General features: G+C 40.3%; 1 protein-coding gene across 2 annotated transcripts in view; it reads right to left on the minus strand.

Moving 5' to 3' along the window:
• Positions 1 to 1,458: 1,458 nt before the first annotated feature.
• The window catches only part of RYBP (RING1 and YY1 binding protein), an 83,664-nt gene continuing 58,898 nt past the window's right edge, over positions 1,459 to 26,224 (minus strand). For both annotated transcript variants that reach the window (XM_056524629.1, XM_056524630.1), the window contains 3 exons: positions 10,761 to 11,288; positions 4,164 to 4,259; positions 1,459 to 2,287 (listed from right to left, as the gene is read on the minus strand). In XM_056524629.1, the coding sequence (XP_056380604.1) occupies positions 2,035 to 2,287; positions 4,164 to 4,259; positions 10,761 to 11,288 (877 nt within the window). In that variant the 3' untranslated portion in view covers positions 1,459 to 2,034. The remainder of the gene's footprint in view (positions 2,288 to 4,163; positions 4,260 to 10,760; positions 11,289 to 26,224) is intronic.

Below are 26,224 nucleotides of genomic sequence, written 5' to 3' on the forward strand. Positions count from 1 at the left end.
ATGCTGTCCTCAGCCAAGTAAAGTTATGTCTTCCAACTAATAACCAGATAGAGAATTTTTATCATGGTACCAAGTATAAGTGGATGGTTGGCCATGATAAGCAACCAGTCTAGATCTAATATTCTACCGACAATGTGGTAAGTTTCTATAGAATATAGGAAACTAGTATTCTATAGGGGTGTAGTGGTTTCAATATAATAATCCCTTGCAAAGTCACTCCTCTATAGACAATTTAATAAACTGGGTCAGACTCTAGTCCATGTAGAATTCAGTGGACCCTTCAATTTCAAGGAATCCAGTAATAGTCACAAATTATATATAATTATTATTTTTTTTTTTTGGTACATCTTCATGATCTGTCACCTACACTGATAACAGTATTTGATGCAAAAGAGATCGTACAAAGGATTGGTCATATTATACACTGACTTTCCAGTGTGACTAAGCTGGCCAATCCACATGGGGACAATGTAGGTTGCTATCTCACTAGTTTAACCACCATATATACTAGGATCTTCTATTTTCAAGACACGTTTAACGATTGTATGATGGGTCATAGCTCACGTAACAGGCAGAGTAAATATTGTTTCTTCTGATAAATAAGCGATCCCAAATATAATTGAGAAAATGAATGCACCAATATTAGACATCCCTAATTGCAAAGCAACTCTGGTATACATTGGAAGATGCGTTCGGGGCTCAGTAAGACATAGGTTGGTGACCATGTTAATTTCTAGGGCCCAGATGGCAGGATGGGAATGCTCATTTGTTGACTTGGGTTGGCATTGTAGCATTAAAAAGGAAAAACCACAGTCCACAGTCAACTCTGCCATTGCACCAACCTAAGGTTTCAGATGCTCTTGGGACTCGCTGTTGCTTGGCCCAAAAACATATTTAGGTAGGCCCAAAATCTGAAGCCAATTAATATGAACATGATTAAGGCATCCTTAAGAGTGTTGGAATATACTGCATGACTCTATAAAAGATATATTTAAAAAAAAAAAAAAAAGGAAAACTGGCAACCCTAATAGAAGTCTTTAAAAAGGCATCTACAAGGGTAGTCATTCCTATCCAGGTCTATGAGGACCATATGAAACGGCTACTTAAAAGATCATCTAATATTACTGTATAAACATTTTACATACATATTTGTGAATATTACAAGCCACCCTTTAAGACGTCCATTTCCTGGTTTACAGGAAGTATTTCAATTAAGCCATGAATAGCCATAGTAAGCTAAGAACCCAAGAGACAACATGAACACAAGATGGTATAGAGGATGGTTCACACTTTTTTTTTTTTTTTTTTTTTTATTGTCACCATCTTTTTGCACCCTTAGTCCTAAACTGATCAACACAATCTTCTGGCACCAAAATGCGTTAATGTTTTAGTTTTCGGGCCTATGTTAATATTATCACTTCACAGTGTATCAAGCACCAGTGTTTTTCTATGTATTGGTTTTAAATAACCATTTATTTATATATATTTATATATATATACTTTATATATATATATTGATGTATAAAAATTGATAATATGCTGTATTACAGGAAAGGAGCTGGGGGAAGGCAAAACACATGGGGGGGCGGGAATAAAGTGAGGGCTCGGCAAAAGCAAATAAAGGAGTTGTCAATGCAATAAATAAATTCCAAAATAAACAAAAATAATAAAAATAGGAAAAAAAACAGTAGATCTGTATAAAAAGTAGAGATTTAGGTGCACATCCAATTACAAATGATTGCTGGGGAAATGCTAAAAAAATCATGGAATACGCAGTTGTTAAGGGGCATTCTTGACGGTACAATAGTTTGCAGGTTCCCATGTCGAGCAGAAATGGTCCTGGGTGGAGCAATTGTTAGGGTCCGAGAAAGGAACAAACCAAATGAGTTCAGTCTGGAAAAAATAAAATAAAATAAAAATAATAATATTATAATCCAAGAATATAAAGAGACGAGGCAGGCGGGTGTCTGGGAATTCCTGACCACGATTCGGAGTCTCTTCTGCCCAATGTATGTGCAATATTTTGTGTTCCTTTCAGAATGACTCGTCATTCACAACGGACATGTCGCCTTTAGGGGTTGAGGAACGGGAGGAACCCTTGTCTGTGAATTCTGAGCCAGAGCCGCTCTGGTTCTGCTGTTCCGAGCCCGCACTGGAGGTGACTGTGGAGGATGAGGTGGAAGAAGAACGAGTCTTTTCTTTAAAGTCTGTGATTATTACGGTCACGTTTCCCACAGTTACTGCGAGCTGCTGTGCAGTACTTCTGTCCACGTTCTTCAGCCTGGGCCTTTGATAGGGGAAAAACAAGAACCTCAGTGAATGTCCGATTCATTGCTACTTTAGAATAAATTAACCCTGAAAAATGTTCCTAATGCACATTACACTGGAGAATAACAGGAAATTCAGTTGGCCTCTAGTTTCAATGGGCATGTGCTAAGATGGTGCCAAGAGGATATCTTAAGGTCAACGTGCACAAGTAGGCCTGCTTAGAAAATCCCTTTATATTTTAATTTTTTAAGTAAATTTTACTTTTACTTTAAGATGACGTTAACCCAGCAGGGTGCCTCCAGCTGTTGCAAAACTACAAGTGCCAGCATGCCCGGATAGCCTTTAGCTGTCCGGGCATGCTAGGAGTTGTAGCTTTACAACAGCTGAAGGTACTACGATTGGGAAACCTTGACCTTGATTCAGTCTTTAAATAATGCAAAACTACAACTCTAATCAAGCACTTTTAGACAAGGGATGTCATAGAATGTTGGGAGTTGAGGTCTTCTATCAGGAGAAGAAATAGGGGGGGTCAAAGAAACAATGCCTAAGGATATGACAAAGGGCCATGTACTAAATTCCTATAGATTTTACATGCCACTTAGAGAAAAACAAAACAATCATGCTTGATAAAAAAAATAATCATTTAACAATATAATATTTATAATCTATAATCGTATTTAGTACTTTCAATAAATGGAGAAAAAAATCTCTCTCTCTCTCTCTCTCTCTCTCTCTCTCTATATCTATATCTATATCTATATCTATATACACACATATACACACACACACTATATATATATATATATATATATATATAATATATATTATATATATTATATATATATATATTATATATATATATACACAAATATACACAAACACCCTTCTTCCCATGGAGGCTGCTGGCATTTTGTGGGTCAAATTTTTCATTATACAAAAATAGTACATAATTAAAATATCACGTACAAGGGTAACCAAGAGACAGTCTTTGTGGTGGCACATTTTTTGCTAGATGGCACTGTTGCTACATTGTACAATTTAGAGAGCAAAAGCACTACATCTGCTATAAAATAGTACAAATGAGTAATATACTGTAGTAGTCTTATCATATATAAAGGTATGATGCATGATTGCTAAACCACCTATTGAGAGCATCCAAGAACCATAAGTCATTGCATAGTGACTAGTTTGATCAAGTCTGAAAACCTTATCATTAATAGATCTAATCTGTCAGTAAAAGGTGGACACAAATAAGGCTTCGTTCACACTACCGTTGCACCCCGTCGATAAAGACCGTCAAATTTTTTATTATTAGTTTGACGGCCATCATTTTGACAGGGCGCAACGGGCCCCAATGAACCCCATTATAATCAATGGGGTCCGTCAGGCGCCTCTGTTTTCAGAGATAATAGTGGGAGAATAAAATCGTGCAACCACTATTTTTTCTCCTGCTATTTTCCCCGGTGGTCCTGACGGCCGTCACACTACCGTGTCATAACAGTAGTGTGAAAGGGGCCTAACTGTTCCTCCCCGCCAACTTCAAGAACATGCATGCTCAGCTAGGCTTAGTGTGCATGTTTTTATTCCCAATGGAAAACATCAATAAGTAACTACTAGCCACTTTTGCAGCTTGTCATCTAGCACAGCAACAGTTCTACCCTGTCCATGGGTTGTCTCTGGTGTTAATCCTACAGCTTCATTTATGTGCATGGGGATGTGATAAAATACTATACACAATCTGTGAACAGGGATGATTTTTTTTTATTACTGGACAACCCCTTCAAGTTGTTCCAAGTTTTTATGATGCAAAAAAAAAAAAAAAAAAAATTATATATATATATTTATAAAAATATATATACTATATATACTTTACTTGGACCGATCTTCAAACTCACCTTGAAGTGTGGTTAAAGTTACTGATCTTTGTTGCATTTGCAGACTGAATACTGTTCATTTCATTTTCAGGGTTTCTGTGTATATCTGGCTTTGGTCTGTGGGGACACAAGCAATAGAATCAAACCTTTAGAATCTGTCCAAACGGCCGATTGCGTTAAGCTACAAGTTTGCCTAACATAAGTGTGGAGGGTTCATCACCGCCATCTGAATAGGAAAAAGTATAATGGTAGAAGGTGAATTGGGCTTCTTTGTCCACCAGAGGAACAAAGTCAACTAAATGATCACATAGTATTAAACAGTGGTTTGGGTTAACTTTAAAGGGGTTATCTGGCCAAAGAGCAGCACCCGCATTCTATGTGGGGCTGAGTCTCCAGTCTCAGAAAGCTCTTTATTCCCCGGGTGTGACTTAAGGCCATGTCCCCTCATTATGTCTTTAGCCAAATAACCCCTTTAAAACACAAGGCAATGCAATATTTCCTTTCACAACCAATCAATAAGACAGGTTTATAAAAGATCTGGGTCCAACCTGTGGTATTCCCACCACCCTATACAGCCATGCCCTTAATTTATACCCAAAAACCTGCTGACAGGTCTACTTTAATAAAAATGTATTAAAATTAAGTAGCATGTCCTTTTGTAACTTTGATCAGTGCTGTCACCCAGGTAATGCTGTACTTTGCGCAATGGAGGCAGGAGCAAGTGTTCTAAAGTTTTCATTAACAAGTAGGAAATTTTAACAAATGTGATGTCCAGTAATTTCTGATGCCGCTCCATGTGGCTGTGATCAGCAGATTCAATGCTTTGCAGCCCATCCCTCCACCCTGCCTCTCCCTTACAGCAGAGAATTGAGGCAGGGAGTGCGGGAACAAGGGGCGGATCTCAGACACATGGGTTTATGCAGATTTACTGCTCTGCATCTCACACCTTCACCTCGCCTTGCTAGTCTACTGGTTTCATTAACACCATAGCATTAACATTCAAGGTGGAGGGTGTAGGTGGAGAGCAGGGGGCGGACCTCAGACCCATGGATTTTTGCTGATTTTCCGCTCAGAGACATATCCCTTCATGAATATTTATGAGGTGAGAGGGCATATGGAAACAGAGGGGAAAGAGGGAGTGAAGGTCTGTATGCCCTCTGTATCACACAAAGGACGACATTAGCAATGGACCCCAATACTTCTTGTATCTCCTAAATAGCGGCACAGTTATCTTTCATTGTGATCTGTTTCAGCTGCACTATATCACTGTGTATTCGGTTTAGTGCAGGTGAACCAGCTGTCAGTTTCCCTTTTAGGGTGGGTTCACACTACAGAATTTCCTCAATGAAAGTAATCCTCATCAGGAACTTTCACTGACCTCAATGGGGCTTTGATTCCACAAGGATTCCAGGAAGAAATTTCAAATGGAAATTCTGCTTGGATCTGCCTTAAATTATTTGTGTGCAGTGGTTTTTGCATGGAGAAGTAGAGGACATGCCACCTAATTTTATTACTTTATACCTCTCAATAGTTAATTGATCCCTGCAATGCAGATACCTTAGAGATTTTAAAGATATGTACATTAGGTTTTGGAGCCCACTGGGCGATCCCCTCAGCTGCTACAGCCCAGCACAGTTTGGTTCTTCACTGTGTGATGTTCACTTCTTCTAACACCCTGATTGACAGCCACTCGGGGCTACCGTATTCCCGCCTCCCCTTGTAAATTAGCAGCCGAGAAGAATCTTCAGTGGGCTCCATGTTTTTAGAGTCTGATATCTTCATGCTGGAGGGGGTCAATCAAATAACGAGAGGTCCAAAGTCCTATACAACCATTCCCCTACTTTATATTGTAAAAATCTGCTGACAGGTCTACTTTAATATATAAACAAATGCCTGTTTTACCATTGAGTTCAACAGTTTTAGGCTAGGTTCAGACTATGGAATCTCCGGGCAGAAAATTTCCGCCCGGAGATCCCGAGTGCGGCCAGCGCCAGCTGAATCATTAGGCGCTAGGACCGCGCGGACACTGCAGTCTCCAATAGACTGCAAAGTGTTCCGCGCGGATTTCCGCCTGAAGAAAGAGCAACCCCTTTCTTCAGGTGGAAATTTCTAAGCGGATTTTCCGCTTCACAAATTCCGCTTCACAAATTCCAAAGTGTGAATTTGTGAACGGAAAACCATTCACTACACTATGCATTTTAGCACGCGGAATTTCCGACCTGCAATTTCAAAGCAGAATTGCAGGCGGAAATTTCGTAGTCTGAACCTAGCCTTATAGTTGCATGCATTCTTCTGCTGCAGACTTGATGTCAATACGTAGAAAAACCAGCATCAGATAATCTGCACCAAAATAAGCAGCAAAATACCAATGTAAGAACATACCTTTTGGGTCGGGTCAGACACTTTGTATTTTGCTTCTGCATATATGTTTCTACCCAGTAAAGTCAATAGGTAGCAAATCAGCTGCATATTTCGTAACTCAACGACTTTAATGGGTAGGAGAATAGACAGCAGCAAATGCGCAGCAAAATACGGCACATGTTACTTTACCCTAAGATTGCAATATGGGACAAACACAGCTAAGGATATCATAGTTACTATAGTTAGTATTTATTTTAATGTTGCATTAAGGCACTGTCTCAGATGCAGCCCCTTTTAACAATGTTGCCTTCTTCTGTAAAGAGTTGATTTTTCCGAGGTAAGTTGCTGCCAGCCAGGCATTGCCTCTGAAGGGGTAACAAAATGACATGGACCCTGCTGAGAAGAATGGCCATCTATGGGGCACCAGAACGGCAGCTACTTGGGGGAGACCAAATGATGTCAATGATGAAAATGACCCCTTTAAGGATTCTATACTTTATTTTGCTATAAATACAGAAGATATACACACATGTAACTCTATAGACATACAGTATTATACAAGAAATGTGTGCTCGCTACCAACACTCACAGCTATCTCCTTACTAGGCAAACATGTCTAGGACTCATTTTAAGAACCCAGACAGAGCCCTTTAAGAGTGTTCCCTTTCCTTCCCTTTACTCTTCTACTACTAATAAACCCAATTAGGCTGTTGCTCAATAACAATTTTTTCCAGCGATGCCTCACGGGCTTGTGAAATGGGATTTAAAACAGCAACTCCAAGCCAAGCGCATTCTGTGAACACACAAAAGAATTCTTCTTGTCAACATACAAATATCTAGTGGCCAATATATCCCAGAATTCCACAGTTCTTCTGTTTTGGAATGTAAATGAGGTATTGAAACCGTGGCAACAAGTACACAGCCTCGCAATATAAAGTAATTATGGGCTCCTCCGCCCCAAATTCAGAGTGCTCCTCACATGCGAGTGCAAACAATGAGACACTTTTATTCCCGAACAATAAGGGTTTTCACTCCCCGTCTTAATTCATACAGCTGCTCGGCACGCCATGTTTACAATCATACAATTTACACTTATAGAAAATTGAAAGTTTGTTGTCAGTGATGTTTGAGAGGCCCCGTTTTCTGTTCTCAGCCATTCATGTAATAAGGCTTGTAAATAAACCGGGGCCAGTATTCAGCAATGAACAACTTGGGACTAAAGAGAAAATTATAGTGTCACAATTCTTAGAGATACTGAACCGTGAAATGCACACACACTCTTTGGTGTCGGCCCAGGCTCATGTACGTGACAGACGAGGCTGCTCTGAAGAAGGCTTTATATTGTGGATTAAACAATTCCCCTGTTATTCCGTAGCCTTTGCTCTTCCGGGGTCTACCAGATTCACGTGTACATCATCGCAGAGAAACCACAAACAGTAACATTCAACACATTATTGGAAGAGAAGAGATTGATATCTGCCTTAGCATGCAACAAAATGGATTTATGGTTTGCCAGAAAGCGCAATCCTCTATCCGGGCAAGTGTATCAGACCCGCAGAGAGGTCCATTAAACTTAAAGGGGTTGTCCAGCGATCACCTGAGTATGGTGTCACAAAGTAAAATAAAGCAACTTACTTAATGTAATTTGCCATAATGCCAAGATCTCTCCTTATCAGCTGCGCTCTCTCCCTTGTAGCTGTGACATGTCACACAGAGCTCCTGCCCCTGCACCCCCTGACTACTCAGGGAGAGACCATTAATGTGAAGAGGAGAAGCTCATATTACAGCTTTTTAGATTTTAAGACAGCAGAAAGTTTATCAGTTACAGTTTTAGTCAGAACAGTATGACTGCTGTCTTATCTGAGAAAGGTTTCATGCTGCCTTAAAATCTAAATAGCAGTAATAGGAGCTCCCCCTATTCCCATCAATGGTTTTGTACTAAGCAGATATCAGGGGAGGGGTGGGAGCATGGACAGAGCAGACCCCTTTCAGTGATTGTGACAAGGTGTCAGCTTCATGCGAGACAGCTTGGTTAATAATGATAGATGTGTGCAGTATGGCTAACAACATTATATTAATAATTTGCTTTATTACTTTTTGACACCATACACCGGTTGTTTCTTTTGCTGGACAACCCCTTTAAGTATTGGATCTGGGATAACCCCTTTACCACTTATCTATCAGATAGGCAGCGGTGGTCCAACTAAAGTACAAAGGTCACTTATCCATAGTGAACAGAGAACATTGCTCAACCTCCACTCCATTCACTGGCTATGGGGACATCAAAGATAGCTGAATACTGTATTCTGCTATTCATCGCAGTCCCATAGCAAGAGAATGAATTGGTGGCTGAGCATGCAAGGTCAATCTATTCAATTAGAGAACAATGGAACCTCATTCTTGTGAACTGTGGGGGTCCCAGCGGTCAGATACTTATCACATATCCTACAGGATAAGTTTTAATTTTCAGATAACCCTTTTATATACTTAGGCCCATGTCTCATGTCATTATGGAGTTCAATCTAGGACAGTATGCAGCAAGCCCCTAAACTTCTCTAGTGGTGAAAGAAAGAATTGTCAAGTTAAAAGTCCATATCTATGCAAAAGATTTGGAGCTTTAAAAGAAAAAAAAAAAATACCAAAAACAGAATTCTGACTATAAAAAGATATTAAGAAATTAAGTCAGCAGAATTTTTAACTTAGAGTAAAAAAACCTGTAGAATGTTGTTTAAAGGGGTACTCCGGTGGAATTTATTTTTAATTTTTTAAATCAACTGGTGCCAGCAAGTTAAACAGATTAGTAAATGACTTCTATTAAAAAATCTTAATCCTTCTAGTACTTATTAGCTGCTGAATACAGAGGAAATTTTCTTTTTGGAACACAGAGCTCTCTGCTGACACCATGACCACAGTGCTCTCTGCTGACATCTCTGTCCATTTTAGGAACTGTCCAGAGCAGCATATGTTTGCTATGGGGATTTCTTCTACTCTGGACAGTTCTTAAAATGGACAGAAATGTCAGCAGAGAGCACTGCAGTCATGATGTCAGCAGAGAGCTCTGTGTTCCAAAAAGAAAATAATTTCCTCTGTAGTATTCAGCAGCTAATAAGTAGTAGAAGGATTAAGATTTTTTTTAGAAAAGTAATTTACAAATATGTTTAACTATTTGGCACCAGTTGATTTATTTAAAAAAAAAAAAAAGGTTTTCCACGGGAGTACCCCTTTAAGGGTAGACATTTAAGTTCTGGAAAAAAAAAAAATCTATTAAATGCCACTACACACAAGGTGACCTGAAGTTCTAGTTTTACTGGAATAGTCCTAGCTTAAGGACAGCTGTCTATGCGTCCTGAAACATATTTTTGTGACGCAAGCATGTCCAGTTTTTCCACAGCAGCTAGTCACTGCAAGTGGTTGTGGCCCACCAGTGACTGCCAGTACCTGTGAGGATGGAGGCAGTGAATTGTGCTGCACATAGGCACGTCTGCTACATCAAGCCACTGACGGTGTGCAGTAGAACGTGCAGCCTGCCCAAGTCTGGGGCGGTGACTATACTTCGATGAACCACTGCTCCCCAGACCAGGGGAGCACCAAAGCGGGGCAGTATGTTTGGGGACTGGGGGCTGTTTACACTTATGGGGATACAGAGACAGCTATATGGGGGCACAGAGAGGGGGCCTACAAGTACATATGGGGACACAAGGGGGGCCTACAACTATATATGAGGGCATATAAGAGGACTACAACAGTATATGTTGGCACAGAGGAGGCACGATTACTGGGTGAGGTAATACACGTGGAAATGGTGTAAAGAGGTGGGCATTGTAATGGAGAAAAGAACCTAAAATGTTTGGCCGGGGGAAATTAAGTGCGAGTCATTTGTCACATACCATCTTCAGAGTGCTTGTGTACAGCTGATATCTACCACTATATGGTCACTGTATGTGGGAATATCGGCAAATGTTTAGTGTAATTTTGCATCACTAATTAGTGTCCCGGCTCTTCTTCTAGGGCCTTGCTAAGATAGAATAAGGTGTGACTGGAGCCATATTCATTTGCCCTGTGAAACATCCTGTGCACTAAGTAGGACTCTGCTTTTGTATACAGAATGTATCCCAAATGTAATTTTATGGAACTTTTAAACAGTACTAGACAATTTCAGATATTCTGAAGGGGTTATGGGTGTCATATCTACCAACCTCAGCTGCCGAAAACTAGTGGTGGCACAATGCCCTGCTACCACAATGGTAATGCACCTACCGTGTCTTTTTGTAAGATGTCTTCTTGACAACACTTGTACTAATCTCCCGCTCTGGTTTTTCCTTTTCATGCCTCTCTCTTTCAACTTTCTGCTCTTTTTCAGGTTTCTCTTTATCAGTCTTATCCTTCTCAGTCTTTTCTCTGTCCATCTTTTCCTTGTCCAATTTTTCCCGATCTAGCCTTTCACGGTCCAGTTTCTCCCGGTCCATTTTTTCCCTATCTATTTTCTCGCGGTCTAATCTTTCGCGGTCTAGCTTTTCCATTTTTTCTCTGTCCAGCTTATCCCGGTCCAGTTTCTCTCTGTCCAGTTTCTCTCTGTCCAGCTTATCCCTGTCCATTTTTTCTCTGTCCAGTTTCTCTCTGTCCAGCTTATCCTTTTCAGGTTTTTCCTTTTCTAGTTTTTCTCGATCCGTTTTTTCCTTTTCAGGTTTTTCAATCTTCTCTTTTTTCTCCTTCTTCGGAGGCGGTGGGGTGGCATACTGCTGAGCAACTTGCTGCGCCACTAGCTGGGAGTTTATTCTAGGCTTCCTATAAAGAAATACAAAAGGAAAACATTAGATCTCAACACAGGAACAGACAGATTACTTTCTACTATAAATCCACAAAGTCATATGAGCACTAGATTAGAAGAAAGCCTGTCTTTTCACCAACATGACCACTCTTATTCACAGACTGTGTGTATTGCACTATAAAAGTAAATGAGGCCAAGCTGAAATGCTAGTTAGGACATGGATAAGGGGCATTATCTGGGGGGAAATTTTTTTTAATTTCTAACACCCTCTAAGTGATGTGTCTACAAATTACAAGTATAACCATTTAGAAGAAAACTGTTGCCTCAAACAAGAATTTCAAATTATGTTCCAAAAGTAGTTAAGGCAAAGTATGTTCTTTATTTTTATGAAGACAATTTTTGTAGTGCTAAAGATGGATATATACTTATAGTAGGGATGTAAGAAAAAATCGATTTGCGCGATTATCGCGATTTTTTGTTCCGCGATACTGAATCGATTTTGAAAATTCTGAGAATCGATTTTTTATAAATTATTATAATTAACATTTACTTTATTTCACTCACTGAGTCATAGTCCTATTTGTCTTATTTTTTTTTATAACACTTAAACTCCTGACCATTAGTTGGCAGTGTACCTGTTATCATCAGCTCTGTCCCACTCGCAGGCTGCTACCGCGAGACTATAGACTCAGAACAAACAGGAAGGAGAACGTACGCACTCACAGGACAACTCTCGTGGGATCTTGTTCTTTCTCAGCTGCGAGTCGCAGCAGAGAAAGAACAAGATCCCGCAAGAGTTGTCCTGTGAGTGCGTACGTTCTCCTTCCTGTTTGGTCTGAGTCTGTAGTCTCGCGGTAGCTGCTGCAGAGTGAACGCTGCATCAACATGGCTGGCAATAAAGATATCCGGGATGCTCCGTGGAGTTATAAGGCGGGCATTTGGATTCATTTTGGATTCTACAATAAACCAGGGAGTAAGGAGTATGACAAGAGCCATGCAGTGTGCAACATATGTCACGTCAGAATCAAATACTGCGGGAATACGACAAACCTATGTGCCCACATGGCACATGCCTTGGTATTTTATTTATGTTATACAGAATTGTATTTATTTGTGAAATCTAGTATCAAACCTCAGCTAAGCTGTCAAAAAGTATTAGGTTTGTTATAAGAAAAAAAAATCCTGCAAGCACAAGAGTTTGTTGCTTAAACACTTGTTTGACGTTGTAAGTCCTCATTGTTCTTAAGAAAAAATAAATGTATATTTAATACAGTATATCTTTGTGTGAATGTAGTATTGATGTGTAGAATAAGTTTTCCCAAGCTTTTAATAGGGAATATCGCGATATATCACGATATATCACCAACTAGACAGTATCGCGATATATCGTGATATATCGAATCGCCGCCCTGGTATCACGATTCGAATCGAATCGCCAAATTATTGGCGATTCACACCCCTAACTTATAGTAGTGTATACTTATAGCAGCTTATGTCCTTAGGCTAAGTATTTAGTTGTGTTATTGAAGGCCCTTTGAGGGTACCTAAAAAACAGCCCACTGGATCTCATAATCTAATAACATTTCATCTATTTATAAATTGTTGTAGTGACACAAAATTCCAATTTGCTCCACAAAAAGTAAAAAAAATTCTTCAGACCAGGGTGGTATGAACATAAAAAAATCCCAAATATTCATATGAATATTTATATCCGCTGCACATAACCGATCAGGGCCAGACAGCAGAAGCAACCATAAACATATCAGCCACGTTGTGCTACTTTCCAGCAGCGGAACAATTGAAAGAAGATACTTTAAGTCTGAGAGGAGGTAAAGGCGTCCAAAGCTAATTTCCGATTCAAAGCACGCCGGTTTCGAGCAGTGTCTTCATCGTAGCACAGCATTACTCTACACAACAATAGATGCTGCTGCTCGTCTCCAAGGAGTCCAAATGATTATTTTGTCTCAGGAATGACAGTTTCATACTCATTGACAAATTGTGAGAATGGAGAGTACAGAGACTGGTTTAACCAGCAATAGCTCTTACAGGACGTGATCACTCATTAAAAATCCCTCCCCCTACTAAACCCGCCAAAACCCTCAGCATTTTCTACAATTTTGCACAATTTTTGTTTATTCATTCAGATATTGACAGGTTTGATGGATGGGCCCAACTGATCCGAAACCATCTTTAAACTGCCAGTCACCAAAAGCTGAGTGGTTAACCCAAAGGGTATTCAATTAAATCTCCGTCTTTAGGTTACCCTAGTTTTAGCTTGACCAAATGAGAGTAGCAGTGCAAGAACCAAGAGAAATTATTAGATGTGCGGACATTGACATTCCCTTTTTCTCTTAAAGGGCACCAGACAGTTTATTTGGCTGAACAATTGTTTCTATTAAAATTTGGCTAAGAAATCTTGATTTGTGGAAAGTCTGCCTAGGTGTTAAAATAGTCAAAAAAGACAGGCACTGCCCAAAGTAACCACATTTTAAAAAGGATTGTACAGTCCTGGACAACCTCTGATAGGTTGGTCACCAACACGCAAAATCCCTGAGGATAAGCCCAGATGTACACAATAAATGGAGTTGGAAACCCTGGCTCCATTCATGTGTAGTGACCATGTCAGGTTACTACAACACAGCTCTTAGGGAAGTGAATGGGCACACAGCAGCTCTGCTGAACAGCCAATTGGTGGGGTGCTGGGTGTCAAGATGTCACCAATTGGATACTGATTACCTATTTTGAGTCTAGGCAAGGCATTGGCAACCTTCGGAACTACAGATGTTTTGGACTACATCTTCCATAATGCTCTTACAGCCAAAATGCTGACAAAGCATCATGGGAGATGTAGCCCAAAACATCTGCAGTGCTGAAGGTTGCCTATGCCTGGTCTAGGCTATCAACAGGTTCTATAAAAATCCTGACGTTCTAGAGAAAAAAGTCTGAAGTTCTACGACATGAAGGTTGTGAGGGCTAAATCCTGTGCACAAGTCTGCAGAATTAACTTTTTTATATTATTTTTTATATTAATTTGGATAACTGGGGCCATGAGTTTTAACTTGACTAAGGTTATAACAAAAACACAAAATTCTTTTACCCCTAGGTGAGTAAGGGAACAATAGATAAATAACCAAACCGATGGGTAAAAAAAAACCTATTTAATTCCCACCCCTAAAACTTCACTTTTATTGATGCAAGATAAGATCCAGAATGTTTTATCTTACATCAATAAAAGTGAAGTTTTAGGGGTGGGAATTTAATAGTTTTTTTTACCGCAGACTTTTGCCCTTGGGTTTGGTTATACCTACATTTAAGATGTTCTTAAGGTGTGAATTCCCATTTTAAAAGATTGCCGTGCCATTGGTCCTTGCTTCAGAGTTTGTGCATGGGCCAGAGATGGAAACTAGAGATGAGCGAACTTACAGTAAATTCGATTAGTCACGAACTTCTCGGCTCGGCAGTTGATTACTTATCCTGCATAAATTAGTTCAGCTTTCAGGTGCTCCGGTGGGCTGGAAAAGGTGGATACAGTCCTAGGAAAGAGTCTCCTAGGACTGTATCCACCTTTTTTCAGCCCACGGGAGCACCTGAAAGCTGAACTAATTTATGCAGGATAAGACATCAACTGCCGAGCCGAGAAGTTTGTGACGAATCGAATTTACTGTAAGTTCGCTCATCTCTAATGGACACCATAGGCTCAGGGATTGAGCCTGATGCAATACTACCATAATGATAAAGTAATGTGAAACAGTCCCTCTACCCACAAATTAACAATTAGATTCTAAACAGTTTGATGTCCAAAATTGGTCATAAATGAGCTGAAGTCCTAGCAAAAACAGCTAAAAAGACATGACCTAGGGAAGCTATATGGCACTGTTGAGATTTTGGATGGTTCTAGGAATTTTCAAGTACATGGGGCCCTACTCTTCTTAGACTGTTCAGGAGAATCAGGCGATGTGGTATCAGGAGGCATGGCTGACCTTATTCCCTTTTCCCTACCCATCCATCCATCCATCTATATATATTTTTACCCAGCAAAATGATTACTGACACTATATTATGTGTATTACTAAGAATTAAAAAGGGTGGTGCCCTTGCCAATATAGTAAAATTTAATCAGAACCCCCCCCCCCCCCGCCCCTCCTTTCTAGGCAGACATAGGGTCACTAAGCTTCCTCAGGGACGGATGTTCTGTAATCTGAATATACCTAAAGGTCAAAGTGGAAGAGTTCATTAACCTTTGAACAGACAGACCATGGAAAGTCAGAAGTAAGGAAATGTAATCGCAAGCTTGACTGGATGCCTAATGCTTTGAATACCTGTTTAGCTATTAAATCTGGCATAGACTCCATGCTGTTCACTGTAGGTGCCAGTTAACCTACATCAGGAAAGGACATTAATGCACATTAGAGCTTGGCTCCAGGTATTTGTTCTTGGGATGAAAACTAGTGAAAGGACTAGGTCAATCCTATGCAAAAAAAAACTTTTTTGGGATGTGATTGTGGCACAAAACTGTACAAAATCCTGGTTTGGTTACACAGGATCAGAAAAGCTGTATGCAATGTTTTTTTATTTGACACAAACATTTTGGGTACATGTAAAGAAGGCCGTAGTATATATTTATATAAAAAAATAAAAATAAAAACACCTCTCCCATCTCCAGTCTATCCCAATAGCAGCAGCCAGGCTCCTCTTCAGCATCTACACCCATGCCTCCCCCTGTACCAGGTACTGCACTGGTTGGCTATTCAGCTCAGAATACTATTTAAACTCCTCACTCTCACCCACAATGCCCTCCACAGTACTACACCTCCTTACATCTCTGCTCTTATCCTATATTCTGCAAATGACCTAAGGGCCCTATAAACACAGGGTAGTTATCAGCCAACATTGCCCTGTGTAATAGGGCTAACAGCGATCAGCCTAAGAACGAACTAACATTTGTTGGCCATCTTATAGCTTCTTTTTGACCGGGAAAAATAATTAAAAAAAATGGTTACACATCTCCCAGTGTAATAGGCTTCGTAAATGTGTGCGATTTACAAAATTAGTGCACATTTACTGCGCACGTCGGGCCATACAACTACAGTCTTCCATAATCCAAACCTCCTACTCAAAGATTGATAGTGCTGCAGTATTTCTCTGGCCCTAACATCTCATATAGAGATATGGTCAACTGTGTTTTTCAGTAGAAATTCTAAGAAGGTGAGTGTGTGATGTAAACTACCCACAGGGGAAACCCTCTTCACCATGAAACTTATTGATGCCTTCCTGGAAACAGTTCCCAGACACTGTTGCAAAACCATACCTACCAAGGTTTGAATGGAGTCACGTGCACTGGAGGATGGAACCAGTTTACAAGAAGAACAAGCTAAATAAGGTTATTCCTCAGTTTACAGGAATGACATGTTAATTCATGTATATTTCACTTTATACTCTTAACCTCGACATATACAGTTATGACACTATGTTCTACGTAATCTGTCTCAATCCTATGTTTATATCTGTCTACTTGACTTCTTGAGTCCGTGCTTTTTTAAGAATACTTAGTGCCACATGCATTGTATGTAAATCATGAGAATTCCCTTATGTATACAGTATACATATAACCATTCTACATTTAACAGAATGATTAAAAGCATGATCTCATGTTTATCTCTGGGGTTGGTGGTTTCCTTGTTTTTGTCAGTATAATACTAAGAACTAGATACATTAACACTACAGAGCAACACAGCAAGACATCTGAGCAATAAAACGGCATCTACATAATGTTCTTGTAAATATTGTGATACAAAAAGAACATGTATATCCTGCCTTATAAAGAATGGAAAGCCAATCCAACCACCAGTGGTCTATTTCCAATCATGCATACGTTCTAGAACATCCAAAGCTGGCAACACACGCACAAGATGTTGGCTTTTCCCATGAACATGCAGAGGGGAGAGTAAAAAAAAAAGGGACTGCCAAAAAGTTCTGCCAGCAGCTTATCTCTAAGCAAAACAAAGGAACCCACTTTTTGAAATACAATGTGCTTGATCTTCATTCCTCCATCATCAGGACAGGCGAAAAGCTCTTTTGCACATTTGATCATTAGTCATCAACTGCAACGTTTGGACACCTCAACTCAGCCACTCGTGTTGCAGAAATGTACTTCTATTGGAGAGTATTTTAAATGACATCATTTAAGCAATACAACATGGTGACCAAAATTTTTCAACAAGATCTGCCAATCAGATCAAGTATTTGGCTAGGCAGGATAGGCAAAGCCAACATAGCCACTCATCAGATAGTTGGTAGATATTCCACCATTCTGAAAAACTGCAGCATGATGAACAGGATTCTTGGGTTTTCTGGGGCAACAAATATGTTGTCATTCTTGTCTTGATAATTTAGAAGAATTGATACCAGACTGAAGGAATTTCACTATGCAAGTATGAATATTAACCCTCCTCCAGAATGAAGTAAGGTACCTTATACTAGCCAGATCAGAGTCTTCTCCAAAAAGAGTCACCCTTTACTATTTTTCAGTGGGATTATTTCTTCAAAACAGGTCTCCATAACTCAATGAGTCTCTGTAATGAGACCCAGTAACCCTACGTACTTCCCTTTCACACTTTTGAGTGCACTTTGAGTTTCACCTCTTCCACTGTCTAAATTTGAGTGTCAGGTGACCTAGGTCCCTATTGAACATTTGGGGGGTGTTATGTGAGTGGTCATCAGACCATCACTCCAAATGCAGGAACTGGAGTAGAAACAGTTGTCTGCACATGGGCGACTCTTAGGACCGTTCACACTATGGAAATTACGCTCACTTCAGAAACGTTGCAATCTGCTGCAGACAGTACACATCGACCCATTCACTACAGCATAGTGCCGGGACTTCTTGGGTGGATTCTGCACGAAAATTGAACATGTTCAATCTTCCAGCCAAAACCAATTCTGCATCAGAAGTTCTGCTACAAAATATTAGCAGTATAAACAGCAAACTCCTACTGAGATCAGCTGAAGTGTGCTTCAAACAGGAAACTCGTGAAAATTCCATAGTGTGAATGGGCCCTTAGAGGAGACTCTGGGTTGGATAGTAAAAGGTCTATTTCTTTCTTCTGAAGAAGAGATAATTTGCATTATTTTTTTTTCCTCCACAGAGTATTGCCTGAAAAGAAGTCTTTATAGAATCCGTACTTCCTCTAGTACTGTGTAAGTGAAAAGCTCTTCAGAACATATATAGTCAGTTTACGGGCTCTCAAAGTTCTCTCCGCTGCCATTTGTAAGCCTCAGATCACCTCCAACTATTCTATAGTATGAAGATTGCTTCTAAACAGAGCCCAGACAATTCAACGTAAAAAGAAAGGAACATGGAGTCAAGGGTAATTGTCACCGAATGCTTAGCAACTCGCTGCAGAAGAATCTTGTTACAATGGCCTATGCTCTTGACCCTACATTTTTAATTAGTGTCGTCCTATAGATACAGATAAGGACTGGAACAAAGAACATCTCGGGAAAAGAAAGTACATCTGTGACATTCTTCCTGGAGCAAAGTGCATTCTCTGAGCCGGAAGACACACAGTGTTACCCTGTCATCAGAAAACACAAAATTTCACATTTATTTTAGATCTGTGGCTGCCACCACCTGAACCCCCCCCCTATGGGAGAGCTGGAGATACCTGAACACTGTATCTCTAGCTCTCCCATAGAGATACATGGAGGGGGCATGTTGGCCACAGCTTCATGCGGTGGTCGACACGCCTCCATTCATGAGGAGAGTGAGCCCTGGGTGGGAGATGCTGCGAGATGGGCTCAGTCTATGGGTGTTGTATTCAGTCAGATGGACACATGGCCTATTTTTTGTGAGAACATGCTGTCTTCCTGCATTTGGAAAACAAAACGTAGTATTCAAGAATGTATAAGTTAAAGCACCACTCTGGCCGCCAGTAACAATTTAACCACAAATGTAACAAATGTAACCACTATCCGAAGGATAGGGGATAAATGTCTGATTGCAGGGGTCCGACCGCTGGGACCCCGTCTTGGCCTGGGCTGGGCTGTGTGTGTGAATTTTGCACACAGCAGGTCAGCTGGTACAAACACAGGAGTGCTGTGTATCCACCTTTCCCATAGATATGAATAGAGGAATAGTGTTTGTACCAGCTTACCTGCTGGGTATTAATTGCGCTCTACTATCGCCGAGCCGGGGTCCAGTATGGGAGATTGTGGGGGGTCCGACTGCAGGATAGGGGATAAATTTGTCACCACTGGACATCTTTAAAACAGTCCGACAGATTGTTTTCCAATGCACGCGCGCCCTTTGCCAGATGTGCCAGCAGACATCCAGGCATGGTAGGTCACATGATATTAACATCTAGTATGTGTAGCAACTCGATTTATAGGGTAAAACTTGGTGACAGGTTCCCTTTAAAGCTACCCAGTAAGTGATGGATTAGCAATGCTCTTTAACTATATTATAGTCCTGGAGGGGAAGAAAAAACATCTTTACCTAGAGTGCTGCTTTAAAATCAAGAATAGGAGAAGTGGTGGTTTAAAAAAAAATTATTATTTCACAAAGAAAATCAATTTTATAGAAAAAGGTGATTACTAGCAGGTGTCAACGACTTTTGGTAACCCAGGTGATGTCTTAAGCAGACATCATTTTCAATCCCCCTACTGTACCCTGGCAACCATAATGCCCCATAGCTCAGAGAGCAGCTGCCAGATTTCTGCATGTTTTGGGCTACTTAAGAATAATTTGGATTATTTATGCATCTGGGTTAAGAGGATTAGTGGGAAAACTGCGAGACTGCACATACAATGTAAATGCTATAGGTAGGAACAGACTTGTGGTTCACCTTATAAGTGAAGCAGCTATCTGATCTAATCTACATGCCGTACATGAGGTGTGGAAGGAGGCTGAAGGTTTTCAAGTACTGGTAGAAGTCCTACAACACAATGGGTGAACTTACATTTTGGTCATGCTATAAACTCCATTGCAGAACTGTGAGAAGGGTAAAACAGGGTAAGGGGTAAATAGAAGAAACAAGCAATGGTATCCCCTTGTCAGGGGTGACATTTTGCAGAAAGTCTATACTTTTCTTTCTTTCCAACACAAATTGCCCAACTAAAATAAAGCAGATATTGCTTGGTAAAATAGAAGGATGCCCAACGGGACTTCTTTCTGCCAGCAGATTGCATCTAAAACAGACATTACAATATACCACTCATCTGGTCCGCAAATCTGGCATTTACCCAAAAAATTGTTAGTTGCCAGGCATCACATATTTGGATGTTTAGGCAAGAGTCCTCAATCTTCTACACTAGAGAAATCATTCAGATGTAACTCAGCAGTCCCAAACATCCGAGTCTGATGGATGTCGCACTGTTGAAACTTTGGATTTATGTTAAAAACCTTCTTACTAAATCTACAACGTAAATGAAACCACAATGAAGCCCATCAGCTGTATATTAGTACTCCAAGCTTTCATACAATAACCCTTCATGGAGAGTCAAACAAACAAATCAATAAGTCAGATATAAAGCTATGGTGAAGATTTATGGTGCTGTATGACCGGATCTTCGCCTTGGATTGATGCTTAATCCACCACTGTGTCCGCCGGTTACAGAAGGGCCACTGTGTTAGTAACAGCGTGAAGGAACATTATAGATCCTATAAAATCCCTATGAATACGGTAATAGGGAGGCTAGTGAGCAAAGTTAACTGCTTACCTACCAGACTGAGGAACTACTAGATTTTTATCTTTTTGTTTTTATCATGGTAAGCAAATGCCAAATCTTACATCTTCAGACAAGTATCCTAAAAAAAACAAGCACGGCCTTCATCTAAGAAATGGCAAACAATCACAGCTCTTAACCGGCCGCAGGTGTCACCATGTAAGGACCACAAAAAAGGTTTTTGGCATGCAAGTTTATGGTTTCTGAACTTTGTCACCAGCACGTCAGTAAAAAACATTGACAGCGCTGTGCAAACAGAGCCGACAACACGGCTTTCATGGATTCATGAAAATAAAAACTAGTATTAGAGTTTCCCCTCGAGTGTCAGGTGCAGACAGAGGTGCCACATGGCGACAAACACATAAATCCGCAGGCGTACAGCCAGTATAGTAATATATGCATAGAAATGGCCTTCTATGTGGAATCACTCAGAAAATTGTGCCCACTACACAGCAGAACCATAAAAAATCCAGCTTGAAGATGGTCCACACAAACATGCAAGCCACAACACCCCTATAACACAACACACTTTTGTCCTTCGTGTAAGCTGCCAATCAGAAGCTACTAAAATGCAGCCACCCCTCACGGCCAGTTAGTAGCTAGAGATCAGCCAAGGGTCATGGATGTTTGACGTTTTTAAGTTCACAGTACATTGAGAGCACTTGTTAGGTATGGAGTTGGCCAATCATGAGTTACATGAAATGCCAAACTGGTATCTGGCCTGCGCGGTGGCACACAGAGCCCTCATTATGGACCTGTAGGCATATGGTACTTCTAGAAATAAATAATCTTTATTATGAATGTGTGCACAATATAAAAACCGGTTAAACTAAAATTGTAAAATGCATACCCTCCCCCCCCCCCAACTCCTCATTTGCCATTTTGCATCTATTCAGATAAATGTTTCAATTCATGCTTCAGCCATACACAATTCGTGGGCAATCTATAAGATTCCCATGTTATTTATGAACAACAAAGTAATGGAATGAATCCCAAGACTACCGCATTCTATGGGAACCCTTAATAAGATTCATATCCCCTCTATAGATATATTGCTAATAAACTATGTAAAATATGTATATATGTATATGTATTTCTGGTCCGGAAGCGCTGGAGGGTCTGGGTCGCGACCACGGGAACGGAAGTCCGTGACGTCCTGACGTCACGGACTTCCGTTCCCGTGGTCGCGACCCAGACCCTCCAGCGCTTCCGGACCAGAAACAGGTGGGTGCTGCATGCAATATTGCGGGGGTCCCCAGCGGCGGGACCCCCGCGATCAGACATCTTATCCCCTATCCTTTGGATAGGGAATAAGATGTCTTGGGTGAGAGTACCCCTTTAAGAACAAACACCAACCAGATTGTTACATCGTCCACATTTCACATTGTGCCTAACAAAAGTTATTTTGGTTACTTTAATAAGTTCAACTTTGTCGGAGAAGCCTCTAACAATGTAATTTGTAGAGCGGCTCTACTTAACCAAACGCAATCTGTTTTCAATAACCATCTAAATGTTCAGTGTAACAAACCCCACTGCTTTATTTGAGGAGATTGTTGTCCTCATATTGTCTTAGTAGGGTAAGTGACTGGCTACATTCCAAAGGCGTTTTCCTGGACAGTAACTCACAAATGTACAAGTTGTGGATGTGCGGCCATGGTCTGTTTTTCAATTTGTCAGTTCTTCTGGACAGTGGTGATGCCTCCTAGGATTTGACTATACAGAAAAATTCATAATGATGGACTACCTGATTTATATACCATTATTCATTCACATACTGGAATTTGGGAAGTGCAAAGAAGAGTCCAGGATCAATATGAATTTGCTTTGATTAACTTTACAGTCCATAAACTGGATCAGTCCAATAGTTTGTAGGGCAGTGGCCATACACAATAGTATAGGTACTTTTCCCAATTGTATAATGTCCATACATATAGGGGGAGATTTATCAAAACTTGTGTAGAGGAAAAGTTGCTGAATTGCCCATAGCAACCAATCAGATCGCTTCTTTCATTTTTAAAAAAGGCCTCTGAAAAATGAAAGAAGCGATCCGATTGGTCAACTTTTCCTCTACACAGGGTTTGATAAATCTCCCCCATAGAGTTTAGTTCCTCAGTAAACAAGAGTATGGAGTACCCTGGAGTCCCAGTTCAAAACAAATTTATAATTTTGCATGCCCAGATGCCCAAAGGATTGAGGCTACCCTGAGCTTCTACACCCCCTTGGGTCTTTATGTTATGTAGTCCCTTGCACACAAAAATGAATGGTTTAGAAGAGGTCTCAAGGTCTTGTAGTATCGCATAACCTACCATTATAGTTTGAGAGGCAACAAGTGGGGTGGCAGAAGTTGGCAACTGTTTTCATCATGATGGTAAAAAGTCAACACATAGGTACCCAGTCCTCGACACAACTGAGCTAGGTTGCCAGATTGCTTGGTTCCAGAGACTTTGCAAGACAAGATGACTGACTTGAGAGGGCAGAAGTGTGAACAAGATGAAAAGAACGGACTCTTGACGTTTACTTTCCCGACCATCATCTGAGAGAAACGTATTTAACCAGTCCAGACCCTGAAAAGGTTTACTGTCAGAATTGTCGCTAGGAGTTTTAAACCTGACAGACAGCTGTCCATCACTAGGACTCGATAGAAACCTGCTGAGCTCAAGTCATGAATATGGTTTACAAAGAGATCTCTCCAGCTTCTATTGTCCCCTGTAAAGTTAAGTTGCTAAGGCTTTAACTTTAAAGGGGTACTCCGGGGGGGGAAACATTTTTTTATTTTTTTTAAATCAACTGGTGCCAGAAAGTTAAAACAGATTTGTAAATTACTTTTATTAAAAAAATCTGAATCCTTCCAGTACTTATTAGCTGATGAATACTACAGAGGAAATTATTTTCTTTTTGGAACACAGAGCTCTCTGCTGACATCATGACCACAGTTCTCTCTGCTGACATCTCTGTCCATTTTAAGAACTGTCCAGAGTAGAATAAAATCCCCATAGCAAACATATGCTGCTCTGGAAAGTTCTTAAAATGCGCAGAGATGTCAGCAGAGAGCACTGTGCTCCTGATGTCAGCAGAGAACGCTGTGCTCCTGATGTCAGCAGAGAACGCTGTGCTCCTGATGTCAGCAGAGAACGCTGTGCTCCTGATGTCAGCAGAGAACACTGTGCTCCTGATGTCAGCAGAGAACACTGTGCTCCTGATGTCAGCAGAGAACACTGTGCTCCTGATGTCAGCAGAGAACACTGTGCTCCTGATGTCAGCAGAGAACACTGTGCTCCTGATGTCAGCAGAGAACACTGTGCTCCTGATGTCAGCAGAGAACACTGTGCTCCTGATGTCAGCAGAGAACACTGTGCTCCTGATGTCAGCAGAGAACACTGTGCTCCTGATGTCAGCAGAGAACACTGTGTTCCTGATGTCAGCAGAGAACACTGTGTTCCAGAAAGAAAATAATTTCCTCTGTAGTATTCAGCAGCTAATAAGTACTAGAAGGATTAAGATTTCTTAATAGAAGTAATTTACAAATCTGTTTAACTTTCTGGCACCAGTTGATTTAAAAAAAAAAAAAAAAAAAAAAAAAAAAAAAAAAAAAAAGTTTCCACCGTAGTACCCCTTTAAGCACTACATTAGGGGGGAAAAAGAAAAAAAAACGTGTGCCCAGGGGAACTTTATTTTTCCTGATGGAAAATTAGTATTTACCCTTTAGCCCTTCAAATACCACAGACATGCAGAACAAGTGAATCTTTACATAATTAAGACAATGGTTACATTGGTTGGATCATAAAGCTTATGACTATAATCCAGAGAAGTAATTCACAGATCTGATCTGGGGCAATAATGTTGCTTTTTTTGGCCATCATGGGACTCATTCCTAGTCAAGCATCTCTCATACAAGAACAGTTATAGACAATAGTAATCTTGAGCTAGTTTCGGGACATCCCCTTTTTTGGGGGTGTTGGGGGCCCAAGATTGCCGGTGGGTCTGCACATGCTCCATTCATTGTTCATTGGCACTCCCATAGACAATGAATGGAGCACATGTTGATCCATAGCGCTATTCGGCCAGTACTCTCAAAATTGTGGGGCCCCAGAGGTTGGACCTGACCCTCTCCCCAACCACCCCTATTTTGTGCATAGGAGATAAAGGGGTATTCCAGCTCCTAAAGCAGTGGTTTCAAACTGTGGCCCTCCAGATAATGCCAAATTTCAACTCCCAGCATGCCCAGACAGCCGTTGGCAGTCCAGGCATTCTGGGAATTGAAGTTTGGCAACATCTGGAGGGCCACAGTTTGAGACCACTGTCCTAAAGACTTAAAGATGCCTCATACAAAGTTGCATTTGTGAAGATGCCCAAAGTTCTTATTCACCAATAGAATACAAAGGTCAAATTCATATGCAAAGTTCAGTAAGAAGTTGAAAGTGAATAGCAAACAGTAAACAGTTCAGCCAAGATGTAGTAACGACAAGTGAAAAACAAACAGTGTTCTTTATTTAAAGGGGAACTCCGGTATAAAACATTTTTTTTTTTAAATCAACTGGTGCCAGAAAGTTAAACATATTTGTAAATTACTTGTATTAAAAAATTATTTACCCTTCCAGTACTTTTAAGCAGCTGTATGCTACAGAGGAAATTATTTTCTTTTTGAATTTATTTTTCGTCTTGTCCACAGTGCTCTCTGCTGACACCTGATGCCTGTATCAGGAACTGTCCAGAGCAGGACAGGTTTGCTATGGGGATTTTCCTCTGTTGCATGCAACTGCTAAAAAGTACTGGAAGGGTAAAGATTTTTTTAATAATCTGTTTAACTTTCTGGCACCAGTTCATAAAAATAAATAAATATAATAATAATTATTATATTATATTATATATATATATATATATATATATATATATATATATATATATATATATATATATATAATGTTTTCCACTGGAGTACCCCTTTAAAGTTTACATAAGGTGCAGTGGCATCAATTTGTACTGCGAGACCATAACAAAAGGTTTCCAAACTACAGGGGTAGCAGCAATAAAAATAGAAAACCAGCGCAGGCTTGACACAGTTTTCTTTATTTATGAATCAACGGACATGGACAATGTACAAAGTAACGCGTTTCGGCCGCGGTAAGCAGCCTTAGTCATACAAAAACAGAATGTGAATAGATCTTTTATATCTAAAAAAGAGGGAGGGAAGGAGATGGAAATGATTTTTAGATATAAAAGATCTATTTAC

This window comes from Hyla sarda, chromosome 6 (genome assembly GCF_029499605.1).
Source record: "Hyla sarda isolate aHylSar1 chromosome 6, aHylSar1.hap1, whole genome shotgun sequence".
NCBI classification, from domain to species: domain Eukaryota; kingdom Metazoa; phylum Chordata; class Amphibia; order Anura; family Hylidae; genus Hyla; species Hyla sarda.